This window comes from Toxotes jaculatrix, chromosome 18 (genome assembly GCF_017976425.1).
Source record: "Toxotes jaculatrix isolate fToxJac2 chromosome 18, fToxJac2.pri, whole genome shotgun sequence".
Lineage (NCBI taxonomy): Eukaryota > Metazoa > Chordata > Actinopteri > Toxotidae > Toxotes > Toxotes jaculatrix.
The window spans coordinates 1,405,147-1,420,357 of record NC_054411.1 but is presented as its reverse complement, the minus strand read 5'-3'; the positions used below and the strand labels follow the sequence as shown (position 1 = coordinate 1,420,357).

The window sequence follows — 15,211 nt, the reverse complement described above, 5'->3', positions numbered from 1 at the left end:
CGTTTAACAGAGAGAAACCTCCGTGAGAACCGGACTCAGGGTCCGACAGAACAGGGCCGGTAAAAGCTTACGGACCACCAGGTACAGAGCCGTGACGCACGAAGGCCACCTCTTTGGTGTAAGTATCTGATCCTTTTTCACACTTAGAATAGATCTCAAAAGAAAAGAGTGAAATAAAATGTGGAAAAAATGAATACATAAACATTGACATGATTAATTATTATTCTTACGCTGTAAACGTGCACAGGTTGTTTGGATAAACTTCATGTGAAGGCAAATTTGAGTGACAGCGACTCCGCGCATTGCGGGTTTGTGCGCCACAGATCTGACAGCGGGTGGACTGGATGGGAGCCCGTCGGAGCAGCGCTCTGCACCGCAAACTGCTGCTGTTAATGCCAGTGACGCAGTTAGACGGGGATGCACATCTGAGCAGCCCGGAACAATCTCTCAGATTAGCGCTTGACCCGCAGGATTTGCTGGAGAGACACCTGATTCACCGGGAGCGACACGCCGAGTCAGAGCAGACAGAACCATCTCGAGTCCTTTTTTTTGTGTTGTTGTTGTTCATGTGGAGTCTGTTTCAACCCTTCTCTCTGTCTTTTATGTCACCATCGGATGCGTTTTGCGCAAATGACTCCGGGACGCACGAGAAGCTAGAGAAGCTCATTCCAAGTGACCAAAGTGGAGCCATGGCAGGTTTTACGCAGAACGCAAATACACCGATTAGACTGTCTGAGAAAGTTTTTTGGAGGAGTCTGTGTTTCTCATTAGTCATTTGAGAACTGATCATGTGTGTTATTCCTTCTCCTGGTGGAAACGTCTAATCCTCCCCGATTATCGCGCACAGATGGATTGCGTCGTGTCGGCCAGCCGGCTCACATCAGGGCCTAGTCATACTGATTTACCAGCTATGCTTGCGTCTTGATTGCTGAATTGAAGCCATTTGGGGCAGTTCAGCGTTATTTTGTCAACGCCCCAGCTCGTCCTGGTGCCAAAATGAGGAGAGCTGTACTGAAAGAAGCCGCCAAACGGTTCCCCTGGCTGGCTAATGTCACTTTGTACGGGTGCTTATTCGCCGGCGGTGACCTGGTCCATCAGCTCATGGCTCAGAAGGAGCGTATGGATTGGAAGCACACGCGCAACGTGGCCATCGTGGCAATCAGTTTCCATGGAAACTTTAATTACTTCTGGTTACGAGCCCTGGAGAGGCGTTTCCCCGGAAAGTCTGCTGGGATGGTTTTCCGCAAACTCCTGCTGGACCAGAGCTTCGCGTCGCCTTTGGCCACCAGTGTCTTCTACACAGGTAAGATGGTTTCAACTCAGAAAATCCGCATTTAACGCAAACAAACACGTTTGGTGAATGCAAGGAAAAGTGTCTGGGTTGAGATTCAGTTTAAACACCAAGAATCATCATCTGATACCAACACATCCAAATACCCTGATCATTAACTTTTTCCATTCCAAGTTTCAAAGTCACCAAAGCATCAGAGCAGGAGAAGAGACCAAATGTCTGTTAAAATTTAACTTGCTCTCTACAGCTGTACCAGCATTATCTCAGGAATCAGGTGCATTAATTATGTGGCCGCGTAATTAATGCACCTGTTTGTGGTCACAGCCCACAATCAGAGAAAAACGTCAACTCTTCAGAGGAGAGACAGAGAAATACGGTTGCTGTGGGGATTAAAGTCAGTAGTGAGGTAATGAGGCTTCATATTAAGGTTGCCTCTGGGTCAAACATCATGTGGGCCAAGCTGAACAGTAATTGCATGTTTTCACACCCAAACTCTGCGCAAATGTCTCCTCTGACCTGCAGGTGTGAGCTTCTTGGAGGGTAAAGAGGACATCTTTGAAGACTGGAGGGAGAAGTTCTTCAACACTTGGAAGGTAATGAAGGCCTCGGCAGCATCAAGCGAAGGAAAGTCACCTTCCCCTCACACACGGTAGCTGCTGCTGCTGCGAGCTCACAACCAGATTAACCCAGATTGTGTCACTGCTGCTTTTGCGCAGTGGGCGCAACGCCCGGGAGTAAGCGGGGTAATTCAGTCGTGACTACTGCCAGAGGATAAAAAAGTCAGCGAGTGTCAGGATGTTTGGGAGCTGAAATCCTGCCAAATGTAAAGCACAGTATCATGCAGCGGTGTAATGCTCCGGGATCCCGGTAAATGCACAGCCATTTAACCGGATGCACGGGCCCGAAATTCACTATTCCAACAAGTGGTTTACAGCTACTTTACATTTAATGTCATAAACATTTTGTTTTCTTTACAACGTGTAAAAAAAAGTTTCAGCTCAGCATCAGGTATTGTATTTTACACGATTAATGATCATTTTCTCAGTGGCAGAAAGTAACTAAGTACATTTACTCAAATACTTAATAATGTTCCTTTATTTAAAGAGGGAGTACACAGTCAGTTTCACAGCTTTAGAAAGATGATTTATGGTATTTTAAACAGATAAGAAGGTTCCCGAGCTCAACACGTCCAATCTAAACTATAATTATCTTCACAGTATTTATAAACTCACAGGGATTTTGTCAATCCATCAAAAAACTCATCATGTCCTGTTTTCACTTTCAGACTGGACTCATGTACTGGCCATTCATGCAGGTACACTTGAACACAATTTTATTGTTTTCTGGACAGTTAAACAAGCCTTGTGGTTTTTGTTGGGATTGTAAAAGTATATTTGTTAAAAGACCTTGTGACCAAAATGTTTCATGCTGATATTCAATACTTGTAAATTTGACCAGTTTATGGCACAGAATACTGAGTTTTAAACCACTGTCAGGATGCAAGATAAATCTGATTTAACATCACAGTTGATGTTGTATTGATGAATGTAGTCTCCAGTGTTTCTGTCAGCCATTAAAGAAACCTCTGCTGACTGTTTCCCTGTCCTGCCTCTTCACAGTTTCTGAACTTTGTCCTGATGCCGTTGTACATGCGAACAGCCTTCATGGGCTGCTGCGCCTTCCTCTGGGCCACCTTCCTGTGCTTCTCTCGGCAGAACGGCGATGGCACTGCCGCCGTGGCTCTGGCCTTCGTCATGGACCCCCGTAAAACTTTGGAGGAGATGCGTGAGGCTCGGCTGGCCCGAAAAAAGCAAAAGGCCCAGAGGGAAAACTGAAGGGAGAAGGAGAAGGAGGAGGACTGCGTCTGCGTCTCTGTCAAAGGACAGAGGGCGTTTTCACTTTTGCTAAACCAGCATCCATGAACTGAGAGCAGTGTGGAGAGCTGACGAGCTGAAGAGCATCTTCCTGGTTTAAAAGAAAAACAGCGTCACTATCTGTCACATACACACACACCACAGTTTAACTGATATGAATTTCGAAGGCTGGTGTTGTAGGGATAATAATATAAGTACTGGAAGCTCAGTACTGAGTTGCTCTTGCCCCTTTAAGGACTGGCATAGCTACATGAGAGTAAGGTAACATGTTAGACAACACATGGTCTCAAAAAACAAACCTGTTTCCTACAAATTCTCCTTCCATACTACTAATCTGCAATAACAAACACTGTACGTTTTCTGCATGAGGAGGAAACGTTTTTCATTAACGTATTTGCATAATTCCAAAATGTTCATATTGGATTTCAGAGCAAAAATATACAGTGACAACATATTTAGTTTGTTTTCCTCACCAGACCTATCTGTACCAGTGCTGAAACTAAAAATATCAAAATTGACCTGAGGGTTGACAGGTGGACAATCTGTCCTCATGGAGGCTATAGAGTAAAATAGGGGGCATCCAGAATCATTCAGTTCAAAGTGAAGGATGAAATAATAGACCAGATGACTTCATCATGACGTGTTGCTAGTGTGGCAGAAACTTAAAAAAAGTTTTACTTTAAGAAGAAAGTGAAATTCATCCATAGGATCTCTGGTCTAAGTGCGCGGGGCTGACACACGTTTACAGTTTCAGTGATTTACAAATGATGATCTTGGTTCCAAACCACAATGGCTTTGATTGGCCTGCACCTATGGACTTCTTACTTTAAAGAGCAGTTGTGTTGTGATGAGGGACCGTGGCTGGTTGTTGTGTTGGTGGCACTGGTTTGATGTGAGCCCCACAGTGATGCTCCTGAGATCAGAGTTCAGGGCTCAGTATTTCTGCTTTACACCAGCCGTGCCTTCTCCTGGTGACCAGACTGCCCCGACCACCGGTCTACAAGCTGACGGTGTTTGGCTGACTGGTGACGGTCACTATACAATCAATGCACTGAGATATGTATACATGTTTTTTTGTGTGTGTATAATTTTAATGGAGTTTCTGTATTTATTTTGGGATGCACTGATGAAGTGAGACAATAGGCTTCAGGAGTATGATGTCTGAAAGCTCTTACAGTGTCCAGAAACCGGCTCATTATTTTGGAGGCTCCGTGAATGTCACAGTAATCTGCCCACTACAGTTTGAAAATGTAAGGGGGTGGTGTTCAAGGAGAAAACTGGAGGTGGTGGTGGTGTTAGAGGACAGATTAGGAGGTCACCAAAATAATGTGGAAGCATCCCATGGGGACAGTAAAGATTCTCGGCCATGTTAATGGAAATCTGAAAAATAACTGTGGAGATAAATTCCTCAGAATCAGCTCAGCTTGATTCACACAGCTGTAAGTGAGCCTATTTCCTAAAATGTTTAACTTTCCCCTTAAGGACAACAATGATGCTAAGCTTAGCCGTCCCAGTCAAAAGAGCTCATAATGTGTTATTACAAAAGCATAAGTATCAGTGCATCCCACAGTGTTGTGTGTCCTAGTTTAACCTGTGAACCTACACTATCTCAATCCTGTCCTCTTACTTGAAACATCACATAGGTTGCCATCAGCCCAGATACCTTATCATGCAACACATCCTGTTACCTAAACCAGACCCAGGATTTACTCCTGTTTAGATTTTAATTATCTTTTAGTAAAGCTGAAAGACTTGTGAGTTACATTACTGTTTATCCAAAGACCAGCAAAGCGATTTGGATATTTCATTGCTTAATGTGCAACACACCCATTATACCAGCAGTGAAAAACTCTGTCTGCATTGTAAATAATATTGGAAACATTTTATGGATTAACCTTTAGGGACGACCACACTTTTAGCGGTTTGACACAACCTTCTGTAGATAAGTGTTGAGTAATGACAGCGAAATTCTGTTTTTCCAAGTACAAAACAAAGCGAAAACCTCAGTGAATGTTAAATATTATTGAGAACAGAGTATGAAAGTCCATATTATGACGTTGTGTTGACTGGTTTACAGCAACCTGTGAGAACCTCAACTTTTTTGTTGCATTAGTACTGTGATATTTTCAAAAATAGAATGCTTTTTTGTTGTGTGAACTCTTGTATGTCCACTTGACAAGGGACCGGACAGTAAACCTGAGATGAATAAACCAGAACCTGCTGTTCTGCTGAGGAAATGTGTTGTCAGCACCACAGATTTTAATGGGATTTGATGGGAAATTGTGTCAGAGTTAAGCCATGAACAATGAGACTGTGGCACTGTCAAGGCTGGATTATTAAACATACAAACTGGGTACTGCCCAGGGGCCCCTAAAGTCCCCCGGGTTTACTTCAGATTATTTCTGTCCACATAATTTGATTAATCATTAATTTCAGGCACACTGGTGCGTTTAGGTAAATGGTTGCAGGTGTATTTACCATGTTCACCATCTTAGTTTTGCACTGAACACAAAGTACAGCTGAGGCTGATGGGAAGGTCATTTTTTCCTGAGGGCAACTTGAAGACGTGTAACAAATTTTACAATCCATCCAAAAATGCCATCCTGGAGGAAAAGTCAGGAGATGACCAAAGTCATTGTGATACCTCATCTGGGCATCATCAGTATCTGTAGGAGATTTTTTGGCAATCCATGCGATTGGTGTGCACCTTTAACCAAACTCCCTCTAATGAGATCGAAGGTCGCAGACAGATGTTTGTGATCTGCTATCAGTGTGGACGAGACCCTCTGAAAACATGCAGCCCAGATACGAAGCAAGGACAGAGTGGATTGGAGTCTGTGTGTGAGTATAACAGCTTTATGCTCTAATGATGGTGCATGTGGATTAACCAGGATCAGATAGGCCCAGCTTAATCCCTCTGAAAAGGACAGAGTTGACCCAGTGCAACCTCTGACCCCACGAACAGGAAGTGAAATTCCCCAATCAGAGTCAAGGAATGCGTCAGGTGCCATTTAATACGCCCTCCTTCTCTGAACCCTCTGAACCATAACCATCATACTATACATCATGTCAGTGGCCAGATGCAGAGCAGGAGGAGGGGTATGAGAGAAGTGTGTGTAACATTACATGCAACAAACAACCAAGAAATGTTAACACTTCGTTCAGAGGCTGTGGCCCGGAGCCCCCTCCCCTCTCAGGCCGCTGGGCCAGTGGCCGGTAGATCGATCCAAGGACAGAGCTGGTGATAACAGTAACTATCCAGCCCGTCATGTCAGACCTTGCTGTGTCATGTTGTGCTCACATCCTGTGGAGTTTCTCACAGCACCAGAAGGCAGCACCGGCCCCCGGTAATCCATCAAAACGTCTAGACTGTGCCGATTATGCAGATACTCCTCTTACCGCTCCTCACTCCTCTGATTGGACAAAAATACTGATCCCGCCTATCAATATTTGATTGACAGAGAGTTGACTAATGGCAACAGGAAACGAGGCCGTCATCTAACTCGTGATTGGTGAATTGGCCGGGACAATATGAATGGCAACTTGTATTGTTCGACGTCTTCCAGAGGCTGAAGCAACTTTGTGGTTTGTAACTCCGGTTAAGTCCTGGAATAGTTTTCTTTCACCGTTTCGACCTAAAATTTGAAATCAAACTTTGTCGGTAGTAATATCAGCGCACGAAGGGGATTTAGAAAAAGAAAAAAACAATTTCGTCGACCGAAGCTAACTGCTGAGCGTAAGTCATAGCTGTGTATGTTTATCCGAGCAGGGATTTAAACGGTTAACGCTGAACTCCGTTAGCTGAACTAGCTAACTTATTTGCAGTTACAAGCTACGGGCGTTCTTCTAACTTTCTTATACTGTTTTGTTAAAGTTTTATAATTAATAGTTTGAGCTAATAAATAAAGAAATGTTTATAAAAACAAGTTTGTAATGATAAACCGCATGAGAGTATAAGTTACCCGTTATCTTCTGCCTGACGTTCCCGTTTTTTTAGTTTAGCTTGCTTTGGCCAGACTCTATAACTTGTAACTGTAATTTATTTCAGGAGTAGCTTGAATCACACTGTATGGAATTTGATTATCTTTAAAGATGTTTTATGACTCTTTGTAATCTATTGTTCAGTTCGGCATATATTCGATATTTAGAAAAGACATTATTTGCTGTAGACTGTGGGTTGAAGTTGTTCTGTTTTCCTGTTACCTTTCCTTAACGAAGTTACCCGGTGGTGGTGGTAACGACCAAAATCTAGTCTCTCTTTGCTGAATTAATGTGAAAATCCTGATGAATCTTCTGAAATCATGTCCTGTTTTAAATTATGATTTTCCTTCAACTGGTGTATTGTTGACAAAAAAGTGCGATTTCTAAGCAGCAATTGTCCCGACAGGAACTTTAATGTTTTATTTATTTATGAATGAATGAATCAGTCACAGACCCCTGTGTAACAGGCGAGCCATCTTCCCACCTGAGCTGGAGATGGGGGATCCAGAGCCTCCAGAGTTTGGGTCCCTGCAGGAGGAGCTGGAGTACTGGAAGGATCTGGCTTCCAGGCACCAACAGAGGTGTGTCCCCCTGTTTATGTTGTTTTTAACAGATGACAATCTGTTTTTATATGGTTCCTTCTCTTACCTGTGTACACACAATAAAGCCTTGTAATATAAAAACCATATGTTTATACTGCATCATGAAATGAGAATACATTTTTGGATAATTTGCCTGCAGTGTTTTTTTATCTTTAGACCCTAATGCTCAGATCTTTGTTTGTGTTCCTACCTTCCAGCCACTCAGTTGAAAAATGTTTTAATACTCTCCATGGGTAAATAACAGAGCCTCTAATGTCCTGACAGATGAATTTTTATCTGCACATCACTACATATAATCTTTCAGGATTTTGTGGGCTCTGTAGTAAATTCTCAAAAATAATCAAAAGTGTTTCTTTGCTCTCCAGTTCAGTTTGCAGAAATGTGAATCTGTAGACACTCCTGCAAGACAAACCATGGAGAACCTCTGGGTGTTTTCCTTTCAAACACATTTGTGTAATGCTTAGACTTTTGTGTTTAATCCACAAAGCTCAGAGCTTCTTGTGGTTTGGTGGGAAAATGGTCAGGTTATGTTGTTTGTTTAAACAGGCTGGTTTAGGATTATTCTGGCAAGCCTTCCTCTTGATTGCTCTTCCTTAAACATAGGTGAGAGCTGTGTTCTTTTAAAACCACACAATCCTAATGAATTAGGCAAACTGAACCATTGTTTAAAAAAAACAAAACAAAATTACAACCAGTGACATTTATTCTCTGTTTGTGTGTATGTTCAGTGCAGAGGAAGCTCAGGAGGAGCTGCAGGAGTTTCAGCAGATGAGTCGGGACTACGAGGTGGAGCTGGAGACGGAGCTAAAACAGTGTGAGGCGCGAAACCGCGAGCTTCTTGCTGCCAACAACCGCCTTCGCATGGAACTGGAAAACTACAAGGTACAGAGGACCTTATCAGTACTTGCATACTTATTTACTGACTTACTTCATTTACTATCAAAAATGATTATATGCTTATATTAATATAAAGAAAATAATTTTCAAAGATCAAACTCTGAGATAGAGAAACAAAGAGAGACATTTCAATGGTGGTTCACCTCTATAGATGTACTAGTCTTGTAACAAGTCCTCCAAAGACTCCCTGCTCCCTGAAGGCTTAGAGAAGCATCTGTAATACAAGTCATTGTCTCAACAGGCTTTTACAGCCAACACTGAAATATAAAGCTGCTGTATCAGGGTTGTCCAATGTTGCAAAGTTATTTTAACAACATTCAACCAACTGAATGTCCGTTAAAGTGGATTTGACTGGGGATTTCCATATCTATCAGCTAACAGTAGTTGTGTTTTATGGTTCCTGTTTGCCTGTGGTGAATAGGCTTCATTGGTGATCCTCTCTGAACACACACGCATGCATGCACACGCACACGCACACACTTTCACAGAGGATTGATTCAGGGTGGGAAAAGGCAGCTGATGTGTCCTGCTTGGTCTGTGTCTGGAGGGGATGGCAGTACTTCCCATAAGACCCATTCCAGTAATGTCACAGTTCACTTGCATCATTTTCTCTTTAAAAACAAAAAAAGCGAATCCTTCTGAGAACGTAGCAGGAATGTCAAACTGGGATTTGGAGGGGCAGCGACTCAATTAAGGAAAATAAAACAAGATTTATAAAAATCAGATTTACTTTAAACAACAGTATCTAGTGGAGATAAAGGTTACTACATAGCTCAGTTTGAAAGCCTTGTTTATTCTCAGTTCTGTGTGATGCTGTGTGGACTTAATGTTTGAACTACACTTTAATTCAATATTCATTTAACAATAAGTCATAGTCAGTGTGCTGTCAGAGGTTAAGTTAGTATGAGATTTGCAGATGCCTCTACCGTGTGTGATGGCTTAGTTACAATAGCTACGGGTAACTGGCAGCTGAGTGTATATTAATAATAATCGTTTTTTAAATTGGTCTATAGGAGCAGTTCAGCCAAAGAGGCAGCAACATAAACACAGCCTGATGCTGTGTTTACGCAGTAGAAGGGCTTTATCTCAGCCACCATGTATGTCCAGTATGCAGAGACTCTGTGGAATCTAGTTAAAACATGCCGAAGCTTGACTTAGTGCCGTGTTGTGTGATACCAGTTCCTGTGAGCTTCACTGTGCCTCCTTTAAACTCAGCACAAAGAACATTTATCATTGTAAGACAAATCTCTATCTTCTGCTTTTCTGTCTGTTCTCTTATTTTCTCACCTGACGCTGTGGACCGCCTCCTGCCAGGAGAAGTATGAGACGCAGCACTCTGAGGCCTGCCGGCAGATCTCCAGCCTGGAGGGGGACCTGGCTGAGACCACGGCCATCAGAGACCATCTTCACAAATACATCAGAGAGCTGGAGCAGGCCAATGACGACCTGGAGAGAGCTAAGAGGTCAGGACGCACACGGAGGTGGTGAAACGCCACCTAACACATTAAAGACTTTGAAGGAAAATTCAGTGAACAATCAGTTTTTATTTTTAACTTTCATGTTAAATGTATTTTTCCTTTTCCAATGAGATTAGATTATCTCTTATTGCAGTAATCATAAACTATAGATAGTAATTTAACATTTATTTCAGGAACAACCTGAGAAAACTGAGTAAATATTGTGATGTTAAGATCGCAGCTAATTTTCTAAACACGGCAATCTCAGTAATCCCGTCACTGAACTGCTCCAATGAGCTGTGGAGCTGACTGTGGAGTAAATCATTAATCACATGCAGATTGCATCTCCGGTCGGTGGCCTCACATTATGTATGAAAGTATAAACATGTCTAATGTCCACTGATGTTTGTCTTGTATGTTTCAGGGCGACCATCATGTCACTGGAGGACTTTGAGCAGAGGATGAACCAGGTTATAGAGAGAAATGCTTTTCTGGAGAGCGAGCTGGACGAGAAGGAGAATCTCTTAGAGTCCGTCCAGAGACTGAAGGACGAAGCCAGAGGTAGAGCTCTGTGTTACCTGCTGTTAGTTAAAGGACAGGTGTGAAGTTTATGTTGAGGTTAGAATGTTGTTATCTACAGATAATCAGATAAGAATGGATTAAATGAGCGTGTGTTTGTCCTGTTAATGTGACAGTGATTGTTAGTGGAGCAGTACTATAGGCTGATTTCATCGTGAGCTGTCAATGACGTGTGTGTCTGTGTGTGTCTGTGTGTGTGTGTGTGTGTGTGTGTGTGTGTGTGTGTGTGTGTGTGTGTGTGTGTGTGTGTGAGTGATAGACTTGAGGCAGGAACTGGCAGTGCAGCAGAAACAGCAGGTACTGGACAGGAAGCCGTCTCTCAGCAGTGCAGTCAAAGAGCCTTCATCACCTTCCTCCTCCTCCTCCTCGACCGGGCTGCCCACCCCACCTCTCACCCCTCCAGACAGAAGGACGGAGGACAAAACCACATCTTCGTCCTCTAACCAGCCTGTCCCCTCCACCACCACACCGCCCAGACCTCCAGCCCCAGCGGAGTCCTTCGCCACCCCGCCACCCTCCGTCAGCAGAGGTCAGTTCATCAGCCGATCATGACCAAACCAGTCTGTGCTACATGTGCCTTGTGTTTAAAGACCAGTTGTCAGACTGCACCTGCAGGGACCTCTTCACACTCACCCTCTGGGTGGTAGACTGGTGCTGGTCCTTGGGTCCCAGGGAAACCGTTGCCTATAATTCAGCCAAAAAAGCTGAATGAGAATAAGAATAAATAACTTAAGCTGCTGTTTTTTTTTTTTTTTTGCAGTAGTAACCTTGAACTTGTTACTGAGGGACCTGACTTTATCTTTTTCAGTAACCGCAATAAAATACATCAAATATTTCACTTTCACTGTCCGTATATAAACACAGTATAAAATCAGTTTGTGCAGTGCTGCAGATTGTTTTTATATGATGCAGTTTTTTGAATCCAGAGTTGAGTTGAGCTGAGTTGAGCTGGTTTGTTTCCGCAGGTGAAAGCCTTTCAGGGACTCCTCTCACCACCTCGGCGAGAATCTCAGCTCTGAACATCGTTGGAGAACTGCTGAGGAAAGTCGGGGTGAGAACCACTGTGACCCAGTTCTTTGATTAGAGAGAACTCCGTGTTTGATGTATTGTAATAAATCAACCCGCCCTCTTCTGTTTTTTTTTTTTAAATCAAATGATGACTTATCGTCACATGACGCTGCAGGGTGTCTGGGTTTATTAAACAGCACACAAACAGCTGCTTCCCCACAGCTCGGGAGCTAACTGGCTTTTAGAGCAACGTAATGTCCAAACAAGCAGAAAATGCACAGTCAGTAATTACAGAGATTTGTACATTTCCCTCGTGTTTTCACTGTGTGGACAACTCAAACACTCAAGCTGTGCCCAGACTGAAGGCTTTGGGAACTAACATACAAACCTCTTTCCTCATTGTTCGTAGAACCTAGAGTCCAAGCTGGCATCGTGTCGGGAGTATGTCCATGAGCAGACAGCTAATCGCAGAGGTCACGCCGGTGGACAGGGGGCGCCGGGGGGCCAGAGCAACTCCTCAGAGACCCATCCTACCAACGGCCTCTACAACAAGGGGTGAGGCGCTGTGTCCTGCACGGTGCAGCGGGCTAACAGCTGGATTTGACAAAAAGAAAGAATCACTGCAGAAGCTTTAAAATGATCACTTGTGTATATATATATATTGCTGTGTTTGAACAGGCTGGTGAAGAGGTTAGACTTCGGAGCGGGGCACAAGCTGCTGCTGTGAAGGTGGAAACGTCCTCCACCTCGATCGTCTGAGCTGCTCGGCTCTTCCTGTCCGTCCAGCCTGGACCTCTCAAACATTTAACGGTACCGTGTCGCACATCACACAGGTGGTTTCAGACAGTCTGGCTCCTCGGGACGCGGACCGCTCTCACAGGAAGCTGCAGTGATGAAATGGACGGATGTGTTACTGTGGATTCTCTGGGATGTCTGTTACCAGCTCAGATCTTTTCAGCACTCGCACTTAGCTTGAACTAACTTACTGGACCGTTGCTGCACGTCACCTCCTCACCTCCTTCGTTCGGATTTGTCAAGTATTTTGCGCTTTTCGTGTCCCTCTGCAGGTGTGTTCAGACTGAATGGAGACAGTATTACACACAGAGTCCGTGAACAGACACTGACCGATGTGGGTTTCGCTCTGAGTGGTGAGAACCGAGTCGATCATGAATCCACTCGAGCTGAAAATGTTTAACTAACAAAAAGTTGAACCTCAGTGTTTCCTGCTGTGCAGTGAAGTGGAGGATGAGAGAAGTGTAGTAAAATCTGTGGCTGTCGATCCAAATGATGGTCTGAGCTGAAGCGTGTTCAGTCTGAACACACCTGATGGGGCGTTGGAGTCGTAAATACTGGGAGGGCACTTTGATCTGGATGAGAGGAGAAGGTGTTTGTCTTTTAAATACTACTTGTTTGATCTCTAACCGATGGCCAGTGTGCCTCCAGTTACATCTCTGTCAAATAATGGATTTGGGAAAAAAAAGCGAGATCTCTTACTGATGAAGCTCCAACAAAGTGAACGTCCCCTATCAAACAAATGTTGTAGTTCAGAAAAAGATTTTAATTCAGATGTTTTATAGATTTTTACAGATAGACTAGTTTCCTAACCACCTCCCTGCTCTGAGGGAAAATGCCTGTGAGTAAACGTGAACCGTGGCTGAGCGCGATGGGCCGAGGCCCGTGTCAAACAGGTGAACGTGCTTTCAAACCGACTGTACCTCTCTGTGAGCCTTGATGTTTTAATGAAACACTGTCTTTTTTATCTCTGTGGCAGATGTTAGGAAAACGTGATCAGCATCATCATCATCATCTTTGAAGCTCTGTGGAGCCTTTCAGCCTCGTTTAGCCTCTTGTTTTGGTTTTCTGGTACTCCGACAGGTAATTTAGTGTTTTTTAAAGCGACTGACTGCTTTCTGTCTGTGTGGGCCTGAGCTCAGTGCCACAGGAAGTATCCTGTGTGTTGTCAGTCTGTAAATGTGCCTGATGGAAACAGAATAGGAAACTGCCTGCAGTCATCCGTGTGATGTTCAGTCCGTCCAGTCCTTTTAAATTATGGTGGAAGATGAACATGTTAGATTTAAAGCGCTGCTGGTATCTCCTAACACTTTGTACCGTTACTGCACCGTTAGCGTAGCAGCGAGCAGAGGAGGCACCTGTACACTGTGGAGACGCCCTCTGCAGAGCTCGACTTCTGTCTTTGCAGGAGTGAAACCGCTGAACTCCTTCTGTTTATGAGGAGATATGAATACTTCAGTGAAGGCGACTTGTGTTTTATGTTAAAAAGAGAAAAGTACGTAATAGATTAACTTGTAGTGTTATAACTGTACCTCTGCTGTAGGGTTACTAACATAGGATGAATATACAGTATGTGGGCTGTGGTTCAGTGGCTGGGGTTTGTAGACAGGATTGACGGACAGGTATCTGCTCAGGGCAGGTGTGAAACAGCAGCAGCAGACTGGGTCAGTGTCTGAAAACAGGTGGACACTGAGGCCTGGTGGGCTTTTGCCTTGTGACTCTCAAAGTACTTACATGCTCATTAATGAAGTGCTCAGACTGTTGTGTTCCTCGTTGTTTTTACCTTCGTTGCTGCTTATGATGCTTCTCAAAAAGCAATAAAAACTTGAAATGGGGAAAAAAAAGTCACTGATTTTATTTGTTGTAGAAATCTGAAGAACTGAGACGACACGCGGACGAGTTCAGTAACCGTTTAATCTTATTGGTTCACAAAAGGCAGAAGGTCCTGCATCACAGCAGCCATTGTACAGATCACCTTAATTATAATTATATGTTGTGTATATGTGAGGTTGAAGTCACACTGCCTAATCTCAACAATGAAAATACAACAGCTGGTTTACAAATATAGTTTTACATTCAGTTTCCAAACTAACAGCTTCTCAGTAAATATTCATAAAACCTGCTGAGGACGTTTCAAACCCAGGTTCATTCAACAACACGCTGAGCATCCTGGGAACATCACAGTGCTGTTAAACTGCCTCCTGGGATTTCTAGATGTTTGCAGGTATTTTAATTTTTAAGAAACTCTGATGCTTTGCTGTGACTCAAGTGTGAAAATAATGTAAAGTGACAGTGAATGAGAGATTTACTTTTTGCATGGGAATTATTTTTAAACTAGCTCGAATATAAATAAATCTAAATACATTACATTCTCTTAAATTAGATGTTGTGTTAATACACAGACATTACTGGGAGTTAGACTGCAGACACTTTCTTTACTTTGGAGACAATGTGGTTTAATTCTGCGTTTAATAGCAGAACAGTTATTTTCTTATAAGGTTTTATTTTCCCGAACAATTTGGAATCGATCTGTGTAATAACACGTGCTGCTACAGTCAGAACAGCTCAGGTTCAGATGTGACCTGATGTGTTAGCTTATTCATTTATTTATTAGAGGAGATCAAAAACACAGGTGAGTTATTATGGAACAGAGAAAAGTTTGGTTCATTGTTAATGTTTCGTGAAGGAAAGCTGGACTGAAGCTGCGTGACCGCTCCATTCCTCCTGTAC

At 43.3% G+C, this 15,211-nt stretch overlaps 2 protein-coding genes across 2 annotated transcripts; both read left to right on the top strand.

Annotated features, from left to right (window-relative positions):
• The first annotated feature begins 996 nt into the window (after positions 1-996).
• Positions 997-3,126, top strand: mpv17l (MPV17 mitochondrial membrane protein like). The gene is made up of 4 exons (XM_041063334.1): positions 997-1,303; positions 1,814-1,884; positions 2,577-2,606; positions 2,911-3,126. Exons 1-4 carry the CDS (start codon positions 997-999, stop codon positions 3,124-3,126), a joined length of 624 nt encoding a protein of 207 aa, XP_040919268.1.
• Positions 3,127-6,744: 3,618 nt separating this feature from the next.
• On the top strand, positions 6,745-14,388 carry nde1 (nudE neurodevelopment protein 1). The gene is made up of 9 exons (XM_041063333.1): positions 6,745-6,901; positions 7,614-7,727; positions 8,477-8,630; positions 9,960-10,108; positions 10,527-10,663; positions 10,941-11,210; positions 11,647-11,732; positions 12,099-12,244; positions 12,368-14,388. The coding sequence occupies exons 2-9, from the start codon at positions 7,642-7,644 to the stop codon at positions 12,414-12,416; spliced, it is 1,077 nt and encodes a 358-aa protein (XP_040919267.1). The 5' UTR covers positions 6,745-6,901; positions 7,614-7,641; the 3' UTR covers positions 12,417-14,388.
• Positions 14,389-15,211: the final 823 nt, after the last annotated feature.